The 22403-nt window shown below is 34.5% G+C and overlaps 1 protein-coding gene across 3 annotated transcripts in view; it reads left to right on the top strand.

The window, feature by feature from the left end:
• Positions 1–22403, top strand: part of CSMD3 (CUB and Sushi multiple domains 3) — a 1097518-nt gene that overhangs the window by 803511 nt on the left and 271604 nt on the right. For all 3 annotated transcript variants that reach the window (XM_060116495.1, XM_060116494.1, XM_060116493.1), the window contains 3 exons: positions 8408–8599; positions 17164–17302; positions 20624–20811. In XM_060116495.1, the coding sequence (XP_059972478.1) occupies positions 8408–8599; positions 17164–17302; positions 20624–20811 (519 nt within the window). The remainder of the gene's footprint in view (positions 1–8407; positions 8600–17163; positions 17303–20623; positions 20812–22403) is intronic.

The following is a 22403-nucleotide window of genomic DNA, read 5'->3' as shown; positions in this document are numbered from 1 at the left end:
GACATGGTAAGCTGAGGGGCCTATTAAATATACAAGAAGTTAAATAGGCAGTTGAATAGAATGGTCTGAAGCTCAGGAAAGACATTAAGACTGAATATATAAATTTGGGAAGCATTAAACTAAAAACAGCATTTAAAACCATGGGATAAGGTGAAGTTATCCAAGGAGAAATTGTAGAAAGTTGGGAGCAGAACCATTAAGAACTAATCCCTGAGGTACTACATCTCTCAGTCATTGGGTTAACAAGGCAGGGATAGCAAAAGATACCAAAAAGAGCAGCAAATAAACCAGAAAAGAGAACTAGCAGTCTGATGACTGAGAAGCCAAGAAAAAAAGTGCTGTGACAAATGTTGCTAAGATGTTTCTGAAAAAAGAAGGCACTAAGTTATTGAATTTGGCAGCCTAGATTTAACAAGGACAGTTTAGTGAATACGTCTGATGAATGGCAGATGAAACTGGAGACAGTTGTATAGATACCTCCCTCAGGACAGATGTTTAATAGGTTTCCTACTGAAGAAAGGAGGGAAATGAGAAAAATAGTTAGAAGAGAATGGGAATGTAATGAGGATTTTGGTTGTTTATTTAATATGGAAGTTGTAAGCCACATTTGTATGTTTTTGAGAATGACCCAGTACAAAAAGAAAACCTAGTGATTCAGAAGAGATGAAAAATGTTCAGGAGTGAAGTCCTTGAGAAATAGAAAGGTTTTAATACCATCAGGGCAAGAACTAGGGTTAGCCTTACATAGAGCAAGGGCACCTTCTTCACTGCTACAGGAGAGGAAGTAAAGAATATAGATGCAGACGCCAGAGATTTGGTGAGGGTGCACCTATCTTATTGTTTCTATTCTCTTAATGAACTGTAAGGAAAGAAATCAGAATAAAAGGACAGGAAGAACAAGAATGAGAAAAACAATTGGAGGGGAAATGTTCTTGATATTGTAATTACTTAATACCATTTGACACATATATGGCTAAATTTGGCATATATCAGGTTAAATTTTATTTTTATTACTTCTAATAATACCCGCAAAATAACCTTGAGTCTTCCTTTTCTGCTTCCCTTTATGGTGAAATATCAGGAGCAAGAAAATTTTTGTGTGTAATGAAGGGTTATAAACTGTTCTTGCCTTTCTGTTTCAATGTAGGTCTAACTTTTTTGCCCAATTCTTTTGTTAATAAACAACTGTCAGAGTTCCATTAGTAGGGCATGTCTTTTTATTGTTTTATCTGGTAATGGGATAGGTTTGTGCTGAGACAGTATACCCTAATGGCTAAGAGCCCTGCTGTTTCTTGATTCAAATTACAACTCTGCTAAGAGCAAACTTTTAATATCATGGAGGCTTATTTTACCCATTTAAAATAGGGATAATAATACTTCATAACGACTTGTGTTTTAGCCTGAGTATAAACTTAGCTTCTAGTTAAGTGTTTTGCACAATGTATGCTCTCAATAGAGACAATAATAGTAATCATCATTATTTTATTGATATCTATTCTGATTGCCCTTCACATTGAACAATGACATCTCTTCCTTAGATACACAGATTTATTTCAGTTTGACAAAATATACACCAATGGAATCCTGTGAATAAGACTGTGTTGTTAATATCTGTGCAACTTTTTTTAAGTAAGAAATTAATACATTTAAAGCTAAGTGTTATAAACATGTAGGTTTTTGGACTCTTCCAATCAGAACGATAGGCAAGTAGGTAGCTGCTCTTCTGATTTTAAAATGACAATAAAGATTAATAACATATTTTAGAAATTTCAATTGAAGTCATTATTTCACTTGAGCTTTATACTATAGTTCACACTTTTTTTTGCAAACACTCTATCACTTTTGCTTAAGAAATGTCCCTCGGTAATGGTCTCATGTCTGCATAGGACACTTCATCCACTTTAACTATGTGATGTTGGTCAGGCTTCTTATCTTTTTTTAGCCTCAATCTTCTCATTGGGAAAATATGGATACTATTAGTACCCAGACTTCTTGTGAATCAAATGAGATATAGATCATAGTACAAGTGTTTGAAAGACAGTAAGTGTCCAATAAATATTACATAATGACAATATTAACTAGTCACATACTCTTCTATTTATATACCTTTTCCCTGTGACTGTTATCATTTTTACTGAATAATCAGCTGTGAAACAGACTAACCAGTTGATAATTCCTATTCTAGACTAACCAAAATGTTAATGGCCATTTCTTTTGGGGGGGACAAGGAAGGGAAGTCATCTTTTATAGTCAATTTCATTAGGTTTTGAAAGCTAAATCCAAGATATATTTGGATAGGATAGCATATAAGCCTATTATATACACTTTCTAGAATGTTCCTTTCATGATAGCATTGCAGGTGAGATAACAAGTTTGTTAAGACCCTTTATCTTTGTTGGAATTTATGCTTACTTTACATATTTATGTTAAGAAAAATCAGGAATAAATGACAAACAAACCTAATAGAACAAATACAGATATTCATTTCATCAATTAAATTTGAAGTAATTTGGACTTAAAAAACTGAGGTTATAGGGCTTCCCTGGTGGCACAGTGGTTGAGAGTCCCCCTGCCGATGCAGGGGACACGGGTTCGTGCCCTGGTCTGGTAAGATCCCACATGCCGCGGAGCGGCTGGGCCCATGAGCCATGGCCACTGAGCCTGTGCGTCCGGAGCCTGTGCTCCAAAATGGGAGAGGCCACAACAGTGAGAGGCCCGCATACCGCAACAAACACAAACAAAAACAAAAACAAAAAACTGAGATAATAAATAGAAATTACCTATTTTAATACACTGGTGGCAGGTATATTATTTTCTAATATATACTTTTAAAAATTTTATATCTTTAAAATAGTTGATAAATTGAAATACTTAATTGCAAAAAAAGTCCTCATTCTATAGAAACACCCTGTATATTATTCCACAGTGGAAGAGAATAGAGAGGAACAAACATCTACTTAAAATATATATATGTAACAACAGTAATAAAATGCAAATAAGAATTATATATCTTGAGAATTGTATGTTCCACAAAATTAAACAACAAATGTCAAATAAAAATTCTTAATCTATTTTTACATATGTGATAATACTTATTAAGTTCTAATATTATATAATTGTTTTTAAATCATGCTAATTTTGTGAGATTATTTCAGTCCTAATTTCCAAGGAGATACAGAATGACTTTTTAAATGTTTATTTATTTTCTTCAATGGCTATAGTTTCTATTTAATACAGAAAAGAAGAATGACCGATGCCAAAATTAATGTAATTTTGTCTACCCACAGACACAGTGTATAACCAGTATAGAGACTAAACTTTGAATAAGTAAAGAAAATAAGACAATAGCATTCACAGCAAGTAATTCGTTCTGTGTGTATTTAACTAATTGCTTTCAGAACTCAAGTAATTGCAAGAAGAAAAAAATTATTTGGTCTTTCACTAAACCCCATCATTCTCTATTGTGTTTTAAAATCTTACTTGTAATTTATTTATTAGTTGAGAGAAGAAGGAAGAGTACAATTTTACCACCTCTGTTCCTTCAAGTCAACCAGACCCAAAGGCAAATGAATATTTTTACATATTATATATTAGCTATCATATTGAAGCCTTTATATTTTAGCTACTAGGTTCCACTTTAAATCTGTAAGCACAGTGACTCTGACAGTAGGGCCAAAACATCTTTTTTCCCTCAAACTCTGGTAAGACATGGTTATACCAGCTGCTTTCATTTCATTGTTTTTGTAACATTGTTATACGTACATTTTTACTTTGAGAATGTTCATATTAAGCTTCAAGCTTTTTGCAGAGCCCAGCACATAGGAAGCCTCTACAACAATAACAAAAACAACAACAAAAGAATATTTTTCATAATCTGTATATCATTCTACTTTCAGCTTGAAAGCTGTAGCACATTTTACCTTTATATCACTCCTTTCCAATTAAAACATCCTAAGTGTAAATCTTGTATGTAGGACATCCAGCTCCACTTTTGTATTGTAAAACCAATTCATAGATCAGTTTTAGTGTTGGTGGAAACCATTCCAGAGCAATTCAAGAAAAGCTTAATGACTGAGTTTATCACAAAAGCATTTACAAAAAAAAAAAAAAGTCTATCAATATTGAAAGAGTATAATTGCCAGACCCTGTAATGCCTGATGGATGTTCTGCTAAGGAACACTGATAGGTATTACAGAACAAATCCAATTGGAAATTGGAACTAAGTCCCTGCCCCACTTCCCTCAGTATTCTCCAATATGAGTCTGATTGTTATTCTATTAACAGCTAAAAATAACTCTCTCAAAAATAACTCAAATGAAAGAAGATTGAATATTTTTAAGATGGACACATTTATGTGCACTGTAGCTTTTCTATTTATAGATATAATCTCTGTATTTTTTATCATTTCTTAATGGGGTTTATTATATTTAACTGAGAAAGAAATTGTATCTCTGGGACAGTGAACAGGTAGAAGAGGACAGTCTAGTGTAACATTTAAGGGTTTGGTTTCTGAAATCATACTGGGGTTCAAACCTTGGTTCTGCACCCTTTAGTTTTTGTAATATTGAACAGGTTACTTAATCTTCCTAAACTTTAGTTTTCTCACCTCTAAAATAAAAATAATAATGGCACTTGACCCATTGGTTTGATAGGAGAATTAAAGGAATTATACATGTAACGTCTTCATCCTTGGCCATTGCTGAGAAACACTAGTTTGTCAGTAAAATGAAGCAAAACTGTTAGGATTTCTGATGATGTGTATAATGATACATAGATTTAATTTAAGTGGTCGGTAAAATAACATTTGCAGTCTACATCTTGTAACCCTTTTTAAAAAGTAACCCTTTAAAAATTAACCCTTTTAAAAATAACCTTTTAGAGTCATGTACCACAGTGTTCATTGCAGCTCTGTTTACAATAGCCAGGACATGGAAGCAACCTAAGTGTCCATCGACAGACGAATGGATAAAGAAGATGTGGCACATATATACAATGGAATATTACTCAGCCATAAAAAGAAACGAAATTAGGCTATTTGTAGTGAGGTGGATGGACCTAGAGTCTGTCATACAGTGAAGTGAGTCAGAAAGAGAAAAACAAATACCATATGTTAACACATATATATGGAATCTAAAAAAAAAAAAAAGGTTCTGAAGAACCTAGGGGCAGGACAGGAATAAAGATGCAGGCATAGAGAATGGACTTGAGGACACGGGGAGGGGGAAGGGTAAGCTGGAGTGAAGTGAGAGAGTGACATGGACATATATACACTACCAAATGTAAAATAGATAGCTAGTGGAAAACAGCTGCATAGCACAGGGAGATCACCTCGGTGCTTTGTGACCACCTGGTGGGGTGAGATAGGGAGCGTGGGAGGGAGATGCAAGAGGGAGGAGATATGGAGAGATATGTATACGTATAGCTGGTTCACTTTGTTATAAAACAGAAACTAACACACCATTGTAAAGCAATTATACTCCAATAAAGATGTTAAAAAACTTAAAATAAAAATATCTTTTTTTTACCCTTTCTGAAAAGATATATAGAACAATTTGCAGTCTGTTCAGTTTTGTGTGTATATATATATATATGTGATTATATATAATATCACTTTTTTGTTGTTGCTGCTTTTATGCAGTCTGAGACTTAACATACCACCAACATTAGGTTGTTGGTTTTTTTTCGGTTTTTTAATTGATATGGTCCTTTTGATTCCCAAACGACTTTGAGTGTCAGAACATTACAATATTTGTGTGTAGATTCTCTGGTTTCATTGCTGTGTATGAGTATTAGGGAGATGAGCTATCAATACAAAAAGTACACCTGGTAGATTTTAACAAATTGTTTGGTATATTGGTGAATCTATCTATCTATCTGTATCTACCTACCTACCTTTGTACCTGTTTACTTACCTACTAGGGATGTATACAACAGAATCTGTTTGTAGGTGCCACTGCCATGCAGTTTGAACAATTTGAAGTCTGTTCAGTTTTATGTCTGCCTATTTCTTCTTTGTATTCCTAGCACCTAGCACAGTGTCTGGAATATATTAAGTTAGTAAATGAATGAATAAGTGAATACCAGTTATGTGTCTGTAATCCAGCCATTTGTGTAGTTACTTTAATATGCAGTTTAAAAAATAATTTATACAAGGGCTAATCCTACATTTATGAATATAATTTAATAAGTAGCTTAAATGAAAAATTTAATAGCTTTTTTGTCTTGATACTTAATTATCATATGCTTTAGGATAAATCTGCTTTGTGGTAATTCAAAGTAATATCTTGTTCCATTAACCTGAATAATTATAGTTCATTATACTATTAAATGTGCCCTATACTGTATATAGAAGAACAGTTGCTTTCCTGTGGTCCCATACTCCTCTAATGATTTTTTAAACTTTTTGAAAATTTTAAATAGTTTTAGATTTATATGCAATTGTAAGAAATAATAGAGATCTTGTATACCCTTTACCCAATTTCCTCCAATGATGATTTCTTGTATAACTATAGCACAATATCACAAGCAGAAAATTGACATTGATAACAATCCATGAACCTTATTGAGATTTCATTAGTTTTATATATGCTCATTTTTGTGTGTATGTTTAGTTTCTATATAGTTTTATGTAGATTTGATCACCACCACCAGAGGTAAACTACAGTACGGTTCCATCACAAAGATCCTTCTACTCACTGTTTTATAGTCCTGGTCATCTCCTTCCATCCCATCCCCCTACAATTCTTGGTAACCAGTAATCTGTTTTCCAACTTCATAATTTTGTCAATTCAAGAATGTTACATAAATAGAGGTAAACAGTATAAAACATTTTGCTATTGCATTTCTTTTACTCATCATAATTGCCTTCAGATCCATCCAAGCTGTCTTGTATATCATCATTCCTTCTTTATTACTGACCAGTATTCCATGGTATGAATTTAGTTTAATGATTCACCTGTTGAAAGTGGTTTGTTCCTAGTTTTTAGCTATTACAAATAAAACTGTGAACAGGGGCTTCCCTGGTGGAGTAGTGGTTGAGAGTCCGCCTGCCGATGCAGGGTACATGGGTTTGTGCCCTGGTCCAGGAAGATCCCACATGCTGCAGAGTGGCTAGGCCCGTGAGCCATGGCCGTTGAGCCTGCGTGTCCTGAGCCTGTGCTCCACAACGGGAGAGGCCACAACAGTGAGAGGCCCGTGTACCGCAAAAAACAAACAAACAAACAAACCTCCTGTGAACATACACGTTCAGGTTTTTATTTCTGTGTAATAAATGTGCAAGAGTACAATTACTGGGTTATGGTAAGCACATTTATTTATTTATTTATTTATTTATTTATTTATTTATTTATTATTTATTATTATTTTTTTTGTGGTACGCGGGCCTCTCACTGTTTTCTCTCCCGTTGCGGAACACAGGCTCCATACGCACAGGCTCAGCGGCCATGGCTCACAGGCTCAGCCGCTCCGCGTCATGTGGGATCTTCCCGGACCGGGGCACAAACCCGTGTCCTCTGCATCGGCAGGCAGACTCTCAACCACTGCACCACCAGGGAAACCCAGCACATTTATTTTTGCAAGAAAGTGCCATCTTCTTTCCAGAGTGGCTGTACCATTTTACATTTCTACCAGCAATGGATAAGTAATTCCGTTTTTTGCAGAATCTTGCCAGCATTTGGTGTTACTATATTTTTTATTTTAGCTGATCTGATAGGTATGTAGTAATATCTCATTGTGGTTTTAAATTGCATTTCCTTAATGGCTAATAATATTGAACATTTTTTCATGTGCCATCTGGTATCCTCTTCATTGAAATGTTTTTTGCCCATTTTCTAGTTGGATTTTTTTCTTTCTTTTTTTTTTTTTTCACAGCTGAGTTTTAAGAATTCTTTATATATTCCAGATACAAGTCCCTTGTGGAATATAGCCCATGCAAATATGTTCTTCCAGTCTGCAACTGTCTTTTCATCCTCTTCACAGTGTCTTTCATGGAGTATCAAAAAACAGATTTTGAGTACATTTATTATTTAGCTACTAAAATGCCATGTCCCTGTTTGAAGCAAGTTAACACATAAATTATTTACCAAAAACAATTAAAAAGTATTTATTGTGCAGGTATTTAAAAATTAGCCCAAGCATTTTTTAATTGAAGTATAGTTGATTTACAATATTATATTAATTTCTGGGGTACAGCATAGTGATTCATAGATAGTTTTTACAGATTATATACTCCATTAAAAAAGCAACAAGGAGATATTGTATAGCACAGGGAATTATGGCCCAAGCATTTTTTAAGTTAATTTTCTAAAAGCACATAGATATGTGGAAGCTTCTCAAATATAAGACCTGGAATTTTGAAGGTGATTTTGGATAGCATCAAAACTAAAGGTTTGTTTCTGTCTTTTCATAGGTTCTGTTGCCACTGCATGTCGTGACCCAGGGGTTCCCATGAATGGGACTCGAAATGGGGATGGACGAGAACCTGGGGACACTGTTGTTTTTCAGTGTGACCCAGGATATGAGCTTCAAGGAGAGGAAAGAATAACCTGCATTCAGGTAGAAAATCGATACTTCTGGCAGCCCAGCCCACCAGTTTGTATAGGTATGAATTTAGAATAATTAAAATTGTATACAGGTGTAAAATAATGCTTAAAAACTGGTTTCAGTGTTATTAATTAAGAACAGTATTCTGGAATAGGTTATATGGAAGTATAAGATTTCAGAGGTCTATGACCCTTCAAAAATGCACAAAGTTGTAAATCATTGTTATTTTTCCCCTGAGGAGAGGGTCTATAATTTTATTAGATTCTCAGTGGTTCTAACACTCTAAAAAAAAAAGTAAAGAATCAAAGTTCTTCAAATGCATGGACACCAAGGGGGGAAAGTGGAAGGATGGATGGTGGTGGTGGGTTGAATTGGGAGATTGGGATTGACATATATACACTAATATGTATAAAATAGATAACTAATAAGAACCTGCTGTATAAAAAATAAATAAAATAAAATTCAAAAGAAAAACTAGAATCAAAGTTCTTGAAAAATCTTCATCTTCCCTATCTACTATACAAATGTAGTTATTCACTGCTTTTAAAATTTAAAGAGTGGATTCAGACTCTGTATTTAAAATGGGCCAGGTTGATCTTGCCTCAATGATGGTTATTCCTTCTAAGAAAGAAAATTTTATCAGAACTTATGTTTGAGTTTCAAAGCTTTGACTTTCCCTTCAATCCATATATTCTAAATGAATTATCAGTTTTTATTTTGATGATCTAAGGATTTGCAGCTGCTTGGTTCATATTTCCAACTCTCTGCCTTTTGAATCCATGGTCTATTCTCTTTTTTTTTTTTTTTTTTTTTTTTTGCGATACACAGGCCTCTCACTGTTGTTGTCTCTCCCGTTGTGGAGCATAGGCTCCGGACGCACAGGCTCAGCGGCCATGGCTCACGGGCCTAGCCGCTCCGTGGCATGTGGTATCTTCCTGGACCGGGGCATGAACCCATGTCCCCTGCATTGGCAGGCGGACTCTCAACCACTGCGCCACCAGGGAAGCCCAATGGTCTATTCTTGAATGTCCAAGTTAGACTCTAGAAAATTAAGATACGTATTATTTCCCTACTGGGTCTGAGAAAAAGTTAGAGGGATATACCACTTTTGGAATAAAAATAGTGAGAAAACTTGCTATATAATCTTTTTTAAAAAATCTCGTTATTAAGGTTCTTAAATTCAGCTAGTTTAATCTCAAAACTTGAGCTCAAGTTGGCATCATCTTGAGCTCAAATTGGCATCATCTAAACTGTATAATACAGTTTGCCCAAAGTATGTTATGTGTACTCAAAATTTTATTTATCATATTCTTTCCCTTACTACACTGCAGGAAACTTGGGAGAAGATTCTATATCTTGTTCAGTGTATTTCTTATAACATGAAAATTTAGCACTTTTAGGAGAGAAAGCCTTATTTTTGTTCACTTTATATCTCACTCATAAATACATTTTCAATAATCATTTCCCAGTGAGTCACATAATAGTAGGAAAAGAGTGTTTAGTACCTCAGTCAGAAGTGAACAAATCAAGCACTCAGTTATTCAGATTTACTTTACCCCATTTTACGCTTCTTATGCAAGAACTGCAAACTCAAATTCATTAGTGCGTCCTATGTGTTTATCTAGGCATTGAGGATTTAGCAGTACAGTAAGACAGAAGAGTTCCCTGTTTTTGTGAACTTCTCTAGTAAAGTGAAAACTAAAACATCTGAATTCATATCACATCTTTTGTATTTTATTTGTTGGAATTAAAAAAAACACAATACACAGAACAAAACACATCTAAAGGCTCAAACCAGGCAGGGAGTAGACAGATATTTGTAGACTTCTGTAGAAAATGGAGCAGATGATATGGAAAAAGCTTATTAAAGGGACATAAAAAAAGCAGAAAATAAGGGCATACATTGAGCCAGTTCCGATTTAGCCATATTTTCCTTTACAGTTTATTATTTCCATTTATACCTATGTTGCTCTCTATGTACCACTGCAAGATTCTAAATCATCAAACATCGATTAATGTACATTTACTATAAATACACTCATAAAAGCAGAGGAAAAAATACAGAGAAAAAAATATTTTCAAAGGAAAAGGGACTGAAACAATGAAGTTTTCATTTGTTTACTGGACAGTTAACCTAAAAAATGCCAATTAAACTAAAATGCCACATTCAAATTAATTGGAATTTGACTGAGTATCTTGTAAAGAGAATCTTTGTGTAAAGATGAAATGACAGAACTCCACAGACTTACTGTGGAACTTCTTGTTTTATTGTGATTCTTAGACCTATTAAATGGGTGTTATTTATTAGAATTACTAGAAAGGCTATATTATGTCAAATGTCGTCATGTAGAGAATTCTGAAGCATTGAACAGCTTTACACTGAAATACTAGAAGACACGAAAATCCAAAAGGTTAAAAGAGTGAAGAATTTTGAGATAGGCTGTTATAAAATTCCATTTGTAAACAAGACTTTAGCCAGCAAGTCATAATTCTAGAAAATAAAAGTTAAACACCAAATTTTACTTAAATTAAGCAGATTGTGGGAATTTTTTGTAAGGACAGTGGTGCTGTGTATAATTTTTTGGTAGGAAAAGATTGCTTAAGGAAAGGATATGCATTAGAGCTTCTCTGAGGAAGATAATAACCTTAAAAAAATGTCTGAAAAATTGCTAAGCTGCAGAAAACTTGAACTCTGAAACTTATAAGAAAGAACTCCATGATTGGAAATATTATGCCAAAGATTAAACCCTGAACTTTTTAGAAACTTCATAAGTCTATGTCTCAGACCCTTGAGCATAAAGCATTTTGCTTGCATGTAGAAATAGTCAACCTTATAGCAAATACCAAGCAGAAGGACAGTCATTTTTAAGAGAGTTAATAGAATTCATTCTAACAGAATTGACAGTGTGAAGATTACTTTGACATTGCCAGAGGGAAAGTAACAGCACTCAATATGAAGGTAAATAACAAAGGCATGAGTATGGGTGGGCTGCTGAGAAAGACAGTAGACACAAAACTGAATAGGGGAGGGCTTCCCTGGTGGTGCAGTGGTTGAGAGTCCGCCTGCCGATGCAGGGGACACGGGTTCATGCCCCGGTCCAGGAAGTTCCCACATGCCACGGAGCGGCTGGGCCCGTGAGCCGTGGCCACTGGGCCCGCACGTCCGGAGCCTGTGCTCTGAAACAGGAGAAGCCACAGCAGGAAGAGGCCTGCGTACCACACACACACAAAAAAAAAACTGAATAGGGGAGAAAAATTAAGATTGTAAAATCATTATCAATAGTTGCCTGTATAACTGTCTCATAAGAAATTACATGCAGAACAAATCATTAATGTGTCAGAACTCTATGGAACCTAACTAAAAATTTAATTCATAAATATATTTGATTTAAAGAGAATCTTATTTTGGATGCTTTATGATTAGATGCATAAAAGTAAAAGATGTATTTTCCAAATGGTATTTAAAGTTTAATATATTAAATGCAAAGAGAGTTTCCTTTACTACTGAGTTGTTTGGGATATACAAATGTTAGATAATGTCTCAGCTTGTCTCAATGGCTTTTATAGATTTTCAAAATCTACTACAGTTATTAAATTTATCTGGAAAACCTCAATAAATAATTTTAATAATAGAATCAAAAGAATTTTAAAGGATCTTATGCTCTAATAATCGTATAATCACAAAATATATCCAGTAAAATACTTTAAAATATGTGTAATGGATTTTCCTATATCTTATATGATAAAGGATATACACGTATAAATGTATATCTGGATGTGTTCATGTGTATAAAATTGCTAACGATTAAAAAGACCAAAGTTTCCTGTGAAAAATAAGGAGAACTGAAACAAACAAATAAAATTGCCCCCATGAACCCCCAAAGTACAAATGATACCACTTCCTTAGAATGTGAAAAAAAAAAACAAAAAACATTCCTGCCTTTTCTGCCTATATACATATATATATATACACATATGTAACTGCATTTGCTACTACACATATTTTTCTAATATTTTTCAAATTCACATATTATTTTAAAAGTTCCAAAGATAAAATATGCCATTGTTTTTATCAAAACATATAGCTTTGGGCCTCCCTGGTGGCGCAGTGGTTAAGAGTCCGCCTGCCGATGCAGGGGATACGGGTTCGTGCCCCGGTCTGGGAGGATCCCATATGCCGCGGAGCGGCTGGGCCCGTGAGCCATGGCCGCTGGGCCTGCGCGTCCGGAGCCTGTGCTCCGCGGCGGGAGAGGCCACAACAGTGAGAGGCCCACATACCGCAAATAGAAAAAAAAAAAAAAGGAAAAAAAAAACAAAAAAACAAAAAAAACATATAGCTTTTATCAAAGTAAATTATTATTTTTATCAAAACAAATTAGATTGCCATTCAGACTTATTCATCTTTAATCTTCACAATCAATACAAGGACTTAATAGCAATTCAACAAACATTTATGGAATGTGTAGTATATGCTAACTCTCACATAGAAAATAACATATAAAACACAGTCTTTAGCTTGTGGATTAGTGATAAATGCAGATACCTGAAAGGAACATTTAAATAAAATACGGTAAGGGAAATGATGGAGATAGGCAGAGTTTGCTATGGATACCAGAGTGTGTTGGAGAGAGCTGAAGCAGAGTCCAGGCTGAGAATTTCTAGGAAAACTCCCTGGAGGCAGTGATGAATCTTGAGACATAAGTAAAAGTTATATAGAGGTAGAAGGGAAGACATGTCAGGAAAAACAAATAGGATGCATAAAGGCATGTAAATACAAGGAACAAGCAAATGATAGCTTTGAGTGTAAATTATGTGTCTATATTGGTGGTTGATGCAATTGGAAAGGTTGCAGGGGTCAAGACATGAAAGCTGTACTGGAGTCGGGACATTATCTTTTAGGCAATGTGTAATAACTGCAGAATTTTATGCATGGACATAGTATGATTAGATGTTTTCACTGGGAAGATGAAATGGAGGAAACGAGATTATACTAGAGACATGGGAAACAAATATTGCAATAATTCTGGAGGCATGTAAGAGTCAGATCCAGAAATGTGGTATTAGAAAAGGAAAGAAGAGATAGATTGAAAAATATCTATGAGGAACTGAGGTAGAGTCTTGGTAGTGCTTCTTGATAGACTGGAGTCAAGGGTGCAATAAAGAAAAGGGAAGAATCTTAGGCCTCTAGCTTGGGTATATATGTGGTTTGATGATAGTGCTAACCAAACAACCTAGGAATACAGGAGAAATCTGAGTTGAGGTTTGGATATGTTGGATATTCTGTGTTTGATGTACCCACAGTGATCAGGTAGAGATAGCCAGTAAGCACTTGAGCATATGGTTTAGAATTAAGCAGAGAAATCTGTTGGAGATGATAGGAAAAAGGGGTTATCAGTATGTAAGTGGAAGATAAACTCACAATTCAGACATGATCAACAAGGAAGAATGCAATAGAGTGAAAATTACAGACAATTAGGAAAGGAATTCAGGAGAACACCAAAATTATAAGATGAAGTGAAAGAAGTGTTTGCCAATAAAACTAAGATCCGTACAAAGACATCAGAAGAAAATTAGAAGTGGAGTTCCAAAAACGAGGAGAGTGAATTTATGGTGAAAGTCAACAGATAAGGATGACTGCAGATATGAAGAGAAAGATAAAGGCAGAAATACCCTCCTATGTTAGTCAATACAAAAGTCATTTGAGGATGAGCTAGGGAGTGTTATGTGGGGAGGCTCGGAGGCTAAGGGAAATAACAATGGCTGGAGAGATCAGGAGAGGTGGGAAGGACCACATAAAAACATCTAGAGTCCCTAAGCAACAAAAAGGTTGTTGTCTCTCTAAATATAATTTCAAATAAAAAAAAAATTCTAAGCCTGAGATAAGTTTTCTCAGCATGAATACTTTGGTACTTTTCTTCAAGATATAACATAAGAAACTATTTTTTCCCAGTGGCCTGCTTTGCTAGTCATGTTAGTCTACCTACAGGTACATATAGTACATAGGTGATGAAAGAGAGAATGAGATTAGACTTCCTTTTCAAAAGGCGTAGTTGTAAATTAAAAAACAAATTCAAAATAAGTGAGGAGAGACTTTTATTAACAAGGAATTATCGTACAATTTTACTATTGTAATGTATGGAAATATCAAATCACTATGTTATACACCAAAAACTAGAAATGTTGTAGGTCAATTATAATTCAAAAACAAACAAACTCATAGAAAAAGAGATCAGATTTTTGGTTACCAGAGCCAGGGGGTCGGGGAGAGGTAATTGGATGAAATTGGTTCAAAAGCGCAAACTTCTAGTTTCAAGATTGATAAGTACTGCGAATGTAATGTACAATGTGATATGTGATGCTGCTATATGTTATCTATGAAAGTTGTTAAGAGAGCAAATCTTAAGAGTTCTCATCACAAGGAATTTTTAAATTTTTTTCTTTAATTTTGTAACTATATGATAAGACAGATGTTTACCAAACTCATGAAGGTAATCATTTAAAAACTAAAAAAGATTTTTGTAGTGTGTGGGTAGCAGAACTACTGTGATAGGGAGAGCAATGTGATGGTGAGATCTTCCAGCACCTGAAGAATTCGGAAAAGGGGATTTTTCTTTTATAGAGAGGAGTACACAAGGCTGGAAAGAACCAGGTGTGGGGAAGTGACATGGAAGGGTGGCCCGGAATGCTGTACTCTGAGTGCAGCCTACCCTCAGGAGAGGTTGTGTGCTCACTCAAGGCTGAGGGAGAGCCAGAGTTCAAGGACCTAGAGAAAGGAGAGAAGCTTGACCAAAGTTTGGTTACAAGCGGTTTATTATGATTGATCAGTGAGGTCAAGCAATTCAACTAATAATTTGAGTCAAAGAATGGGAATTTTCAGGGTCCATGTCTGATCTTGTCATAGGAAAATGAGGGGGCTTATTTAAAGGATTTTAACAAAGACCTGATAAGTGAATCTTATCTGAGTCAGATAGTGAAGGGTGGTTCTTCACGGTGAGCCCATATAACCAAACACAAAAGGGTGAGGGGATTTCTTAACCATCAGGTAAAATTCGACATTTTCAGTTGAAGAAAAGGTGAAAGGAAATAGGCTAGAGGACACTTTGTTTTATTTTTAGGATGAAAGAGACTTGAACACCTGTGGACAAAGGGGAAGAAACCAGAGAGAATAAAGGAGACAAATGAACACAGTTTCTGGAGAAGGAAGAGAGATTGTGTGATTGAGTCAAGGATGTTTTCCTGATTAATAGGAAGGGCTCGTTAAATATTCAGGAAGCGTTGAGGTTTGAATAGGGAGAATTAAAGTTGAGATAGTTTGTTTAATCGTTTGATATGATACCACAAAAAACATACAGGTGATAGGTAAATCGTGGTAAATAAATTAAGGCTCAGCAAATAAATATTCTCAGTAGAGTACGTCATCTACTGTGACTGAGGCACTGAGACAAAGGTAGCAGAGGGTCATGGGGAAATATATCAATAATAGCAGACATCCATTATTTAAGATGGTAAAAATTACCAAATTCTAATGATGATATTACATATCTAGGCTCAGGCAAAGAACAAATATCTGAAATGTTACCAGAACCAAAACTCTCCTCCTTCCAAAACCAGTTTTATGCTGTCCAAAGAATCCCGTATGCCTTACAACTGAATGGTAAAATTGATCTGAGGAAAACTATAATTTTAAAACTCAGATAACAATGATGATGTGGTGATGATGTGTAGGAGACATCATTACATCATGAGAATCCCAATCTCAGTCTCAATCTCTCTCTTTCTCGGTGTGCACACCTATATTTACATCCCCACTGTCACACTCCACCACCAGGGCCCTCCATCTCTTAATTTCTCTATTTTTCTGCAGCTGCCAACTTTGTGTAATATATTATTTTCTGATCAAGCTGTGTTTAACAGACTCTGACAATAATCCCGTGAAGAATCTAATCTCTGAATTTCTCTGACAATTTTTTGAGACTCTCCTTTGAAGTGTTACAGAAACCTTTGGGCCACAATAATAACAACTGTCTGTTTTCATCAACAAGTCAAGCAACTAGAATTTAAGAATATCCTAACACTCAGTATAGGAGTAAAGTGCTATAGGTTCTCAGATAGTTATCCATTTTCACTCATTAACCATTATCAAAGCCTCTTCCTCTGTAAATAAAGGTAGCAGGGAAGATTTGAAAATTAGCTAAATAACTCATATTCTATTATTCCACTTATTATTAGAGATTTTGTTTTGCTTTGTTTTGTTTCTATCTTTTTTGCAGTAACCTTCAGATTTTTTCCTAGTAAACAGGGTGAAACCATTTTTACTCCTCTTCTTAATGCTTTTCTTTTACATGAAACAAAATAGTAATAGAAAGGGAAAGAAATATAAATATAACTTTTTCTTATCATTTGAAGCCAGTAAAAGAGCTAAATTCAATGTATGTATGTATGTATTTAGTATTTTAATTGTCTTTCTTGAAAGATAATGCAGTATTTAAGCATCCAGTACTGTAAAAATTCATCTGTACAAAACCTCCTAAACTTTTTTAGATAAGTATTTTCACAAATACTGATATATAATACATTTTATTAATCACTTAAGGGGTTTTGTTTGTTTGTTTTAAATTAAAGCACCCTGTGGAGGCAATTTAACAGGATCTTCAGGCTTTATTCTTTCACCAAACTTCCCTCACCCATATCCCCACAGCAGGGACTGTGACTGGACTATCACCGTGAACGCAGACTATGTTATCTCCTTGGCATTTATCAGGTGAGTTCCCATACATTTCCACATTTTAAAAATATTTTTGCTCATTTGCTTTAGCATTTCACTAGGCAAATTTTTATTTCTCTACATGACATTTTTTAGTTTAGTTTTCTTTTTTTACCAATTTCAATGCTAATATTTTGCAATAAACAGTTTACAAATCCCTGTATAGTAGCACAGATGCCAATGTAGTTATGAAGGCTACAGAACTACAGATGAGTGAGCATCTTTCACCAGTTTCCAATATAGAGGAGACATGTTAAAGGTTGAGTAGTTTATTGACTCTCATGAAATGCTATCTCTTTATAACATTTCCTCCCTCCCTGAACTTACCATCACTGTTTCAAAAAGTTCTATTTGTCCTAAACTTAAAGATTAAAAGGTCAGTATTTCAAGGAATTTTTTCTCCCATATGTGTACCACCCAAAACTTTTTTGAAGTATCTAAATACCCATAGGTGCAGCACCACCACTGGACTTGGGAAGATACATATTCTACCTTCTGTCCTTCCTGGTGGTCTCATTAAGTCAAGCTGACAAGAATTTGATGGATCATTTTCCTATACTCTCTCAGCAGAACTTGCCTCCTGATAGAACTTAACATGAGGTGTTCCGAAATTTACATTTGTTATTTAGCAGTATCAGCTGCAGGGTTAGCTTAGTACTGAAGCAGTAGAGGATGCAGTTTCCTGTGTGGCAAAGAAACCACTGAGTTTGAGCCCCAGCTCTGCCGCTGTCATTTGTGTCACCTTGGGTAAATTATTTATATGAATGAGCCTCTGTTTCCTCACATGGAGCTAACAGCTGTTTCACAAAACCCGGCCTAACTCTTTTCCTTAAGATTTCAATGGGAATGTTAGGTACCAGCAACTTAAAGAGTTTCTAACTAGAAATGTTCCTAATCTTCAGTGTCCAAGACTGATGTCTGTTGGCTCTAGTAACGCAGCCCCTTCTTCTGCTAGCATGTCAAAGGTGCTTGGTATTTATGTAAAATATTAAGCTGAAAAATCATTCTAATATATTGAAGCCAGGTTTAAAAAAAAACTAAAAAAAGGATAATTCAAACTCATGAAAAATTTTAAAAAGTAAAAATATATGGAAATATTTCAATAATTTGGAGCGATACATTGATAATTGGTAATAACAAAGCAACAATGATGACAATGTTAGTTATATGCCAGGACCCAGTTATAAGACAGTTTCCTGAAGTAAGTACTACTTTTCCCATTTTTACAGTAGAGGAAATGACAGTACAAACATTAGAAATGTCAGGGTGTAAGATACAGGGCTTAGTTTACTTAAAAAAATTATTGTAGTTAATAACTGAGTGGGAGAAGGCTGTATTACATGAAGTACATGACCAAAAGTTGATTTCCAGCTGTGTCATTTATTAAGTGATCTTAGGGAGACCACTGACGTTTTAGGGCCTCATTGGGAAAATGGAAATGATAATCTCTTCCTTATACCAGAGGATTATTGACAAGACCAAGTTAATATTTATGAAAGTGCTTTGTAAAATAAAACATACTATTGGAATGTACTATCTTTCCAGTTTTTTAGGAAAAATAATTATTATAGCTAACATTCTAAAAGTTCCTAGAAAAAGACTATTTTTTGTTTTATTCTCATTTTCAGAGAAGTTATAAATCAATATTTTGAATTATTTATTTAAAACCAAACTAGAAATTTTTTTTAAAAAGTACTGAAATTACTATTGTTAAATAGGCTTTTGGCCTTCCAAGGATAGTACATTTAGACTATACTTACTATATCCTTTACAAAGAACTTGTTTCTAGTGATTCTTCCAATAGTGAGATAGGTAAGGAAGTTGTAATTCTCATTGAACCTTAACGATAAAAGACATGACTTTCAGAAAGTTGTATTTTACCCCAGAACAAGGGTAGTAAGTAATGAAATAAGACCTTAACCTCTGACTTCTGCTACATTATCAAAATTCAGGCCTCATACTCACTGAAAGGTTTCAAGAGTAATTAACTGAATCAGACATGTGAAGCTACTATTAAAACAAAATATAACAATATGGTGGTCCCCCAGTTTTCTCATGTTGCATTGTCCCTTTTATATGAGAAGTTGGTAACCTCTGCATTATCCCAGTCTTTTTCACCACTATTTACGTGCAAGTAAACTAGCTAGATTCCTCTCCCTTGTACATGCATACATAAAGGATTAGAACTGTGGAAACAACCTCTATCAATCTAGTGGAGTTGGAAATAGTATCTCCCAACCTAGCAAGTTTTTTGTTTAGATGCAGAGGTGATAAAACTTGACAAAATAGTTTCTCCATTGATGGGTGTTTAACAACGGCAAGGTTTATTTGTTTTATTTTATATCGTGAACTTCTTGACTTTTCTTAATGACCCACTTGAGTCCATCCTTTCCTCTGCCACAGTATGAGTTAGGTAATAGACACATGATTACATGTCTTCTGCCTTCTAAGTATGTGGGTTCTATAATCACTATGGGACAATTCTCATACTTTGACGGAAGTTTATCATGCAAATTTTGCAATATTCAAATATTGATTTGAATAGTTTACATGCTAAAATGTCTTTATTCACACACTATTTAATTTTGATGAAGAGTGTATTGGTTTGATTTGCCTATACTAGGTTCTAAAAGAAGAAAATATATTTACTTTAAGGAAAAAGAATACCTAGTACAATGTGTGGTGCTTTGTTTGAGTAATTTAAATGCAAATTTTGTCTTTCCAACTTTTGTTTGAATCTGATATGTTGAGGTGAATTTTAAAACAGCAAAAATGCTCTTAAATTTTGAAGTTCAAGGCAAATAGTACCGTTGACAAAGAAAAAAGAGGTTGTATTTTTATGATGTAAAATATCTGGATGAAAAAATTTTTTAATGGTTAATGTCTTACACATTTTACTGATATAAAGTAACTTGCATAAGGATATGTAGCTAACAAAGGCAGACTCAAGGCTTGAACCTAAGCTCTGACTCCAAGTCCTGTATCCTTTCATCAGCTTATAAACTGTTTGCCTTACAGTCACTTTTATTCCCTATAGACACAATGCCAACTTAGAAATATTTGAAAATATCAAGGTGTCTTTTCTCTCTTCCAGTACTGATTTGATATGCATATTCAGTGTGCTGTTGCCAGGTGAATTTTCAAATTAGCTTATTTTGACAGGATCTGCTGTTATTTTTAAAGATATTGATTGAATTAATATATGATTATGTGACTATTATGCTTAATGCCTTAGTAATAACCATTCCACTTTTTTCTATCTTTCTTTCTCTCTCCCTTTCTTTCTTTATTGCTTTCTTTCTTTTTCTTTCATTTTAGTTTTAGCATAGAACCAAACTATGACTTCCTCTATATATATGATGGACCAGACAGTAATAGCCCACTGATTGGAAGTTTTCAAGACAGCAAGTTACCAGAGAGAATAGAAAGCAGCTCAAATACCATGCATTTGGCTTTTCGGAGTGATGGATCTGTTAGTTACACTGGATTTCATTTAGAATATAAAGGTAAATGTGAACATTTGATTTTAACATCATAATTTAAATTTTAAACATTTTATACAGGAGAATAATGTTGTATTGGCCATTGTCAGATGTTAGTAATATATGCATTTCTTAATGCAGACTACCTACAATTCAGCTCACAAAAGAGCTCTCACTGTAGACTTTTCCTATGAGTGGGAAGTAAATTAGCATTTTTCTAATTACTACCAAAGGAAATGTATCAGGCAAACAAATAAGCAATTAGTATACTGCAGGAGTTGGCTGAGACCACAAAATATTTCTTAAAAAACAAAGTCATTTTTTGGAAGCTGAGGATTCACTCAAATATCAGGTATTCAGAGACTACTCTCAGTGATAAAGAGAATACTCACAAATTATACTACTCACAAAGGATTTTGACAATCATGTTTCAGAAAATGTCTAAAAATATTTAAATATGTCAATATTCAGAATAGGGTAAAGTGTGATGATGATTATAATATTTTAGAATATTTCTGCAAGTATTTAAATGAATCAATATTACAATGCTATGAATATTTATAAATATATTTTTCTTAAGTTTTATATTCAATTACTATAAGGACAAATTAGATCTTAGTTGTTTAAAGTTAATATTTTTCAGTAGTTGAGTCCATAAAGGACATACTGATAAAGGGATCATTTGAGTTCTGAAAATGCATACTTTGAATTTATTGCTTACTGCTTAGATTTTCTTTTTTTTAATTATGAAATATTTTCAATAGCTAAAAATTATACAGAATAGTAAAATAAACTTCAAAGTATTTACCATCCAACTTGACAAACATGGTGCCATATTTGCTTCAGATCTTGTTATTCTTGTTTTAATAAATATAATATTACATATACAATTGAAACTCCTTCTGAATTTACACTGGGAAGAAGGGTTTGTTTCCTCAGGGCTGTCAAAGGAAGTCAAGATAAATTCCACAACTTCCCATGGCATGCATGGCATGGGTTAAGGAAGGCTTTTTTAGGGAAAGGAAACACAAGTCAGCCAGAAACAGATGTTTGGAGCTCTCCAATATGTCCATCATTACTTGGAAATGCTTGCCAGGGCAAGGTATCTGCTCAACACTGACATGGATTTCATTCTGATGGAAAGATTGAACCCTCTATGGGTCTCTCATCTTACAAAGTAAGAAAATGGCCTGCTCAGTGTGAGAATATATGAGCTATTTGGTACCAAACAGTAAGGATTTAGGGTGCCAGCTATTTATTGGAGTTGTCTGAAAATACTAGCTGCTCCAAACCAGGGGATCATGGGAAAGCTTAGACTTTGTGACTGTGGGTTAGGAAGCACTGATCTTATGGAGAGTTGAACTTGAGCAACATGCCAAAACTCTCCCACTGGCAGAGGCTCCCCATACCATACACCAGAACCCAACTAACTGGCTATCTGGACAAAGTATAGTGAGCAGTCAAGGTCATTTTCAGATGCTCTTGATTCTTTCATGATAGTACCCTCCTAATTCTGAATTTGGGGCTTATCTTTTCCATGTATGTGCACTTGTACGTATTTTTATATTTTCCATCATGTACACTTCCTTCATCCTATTTTCATAAAATAATTATTT

The sequence above is a fragment of the Mesoplodon densirostris genome, chromosome 13 (genome assembly GCF_025265405.1).
Source record: "Mesoplodon densirostris isolate mMesDen1 chromosome 13, mMesDen1 primary haplotype, whole genome shotgun sequence".
NCBI lineage: Eukaryota > Metazoa > Chordata > Mammalia > Artiodactyla > Ziphiidae > Mesoplodon > Mesoplodon densirostris.
This window is presented reverse-complemented; position numbering and strand designations above follow the sequence as displayed.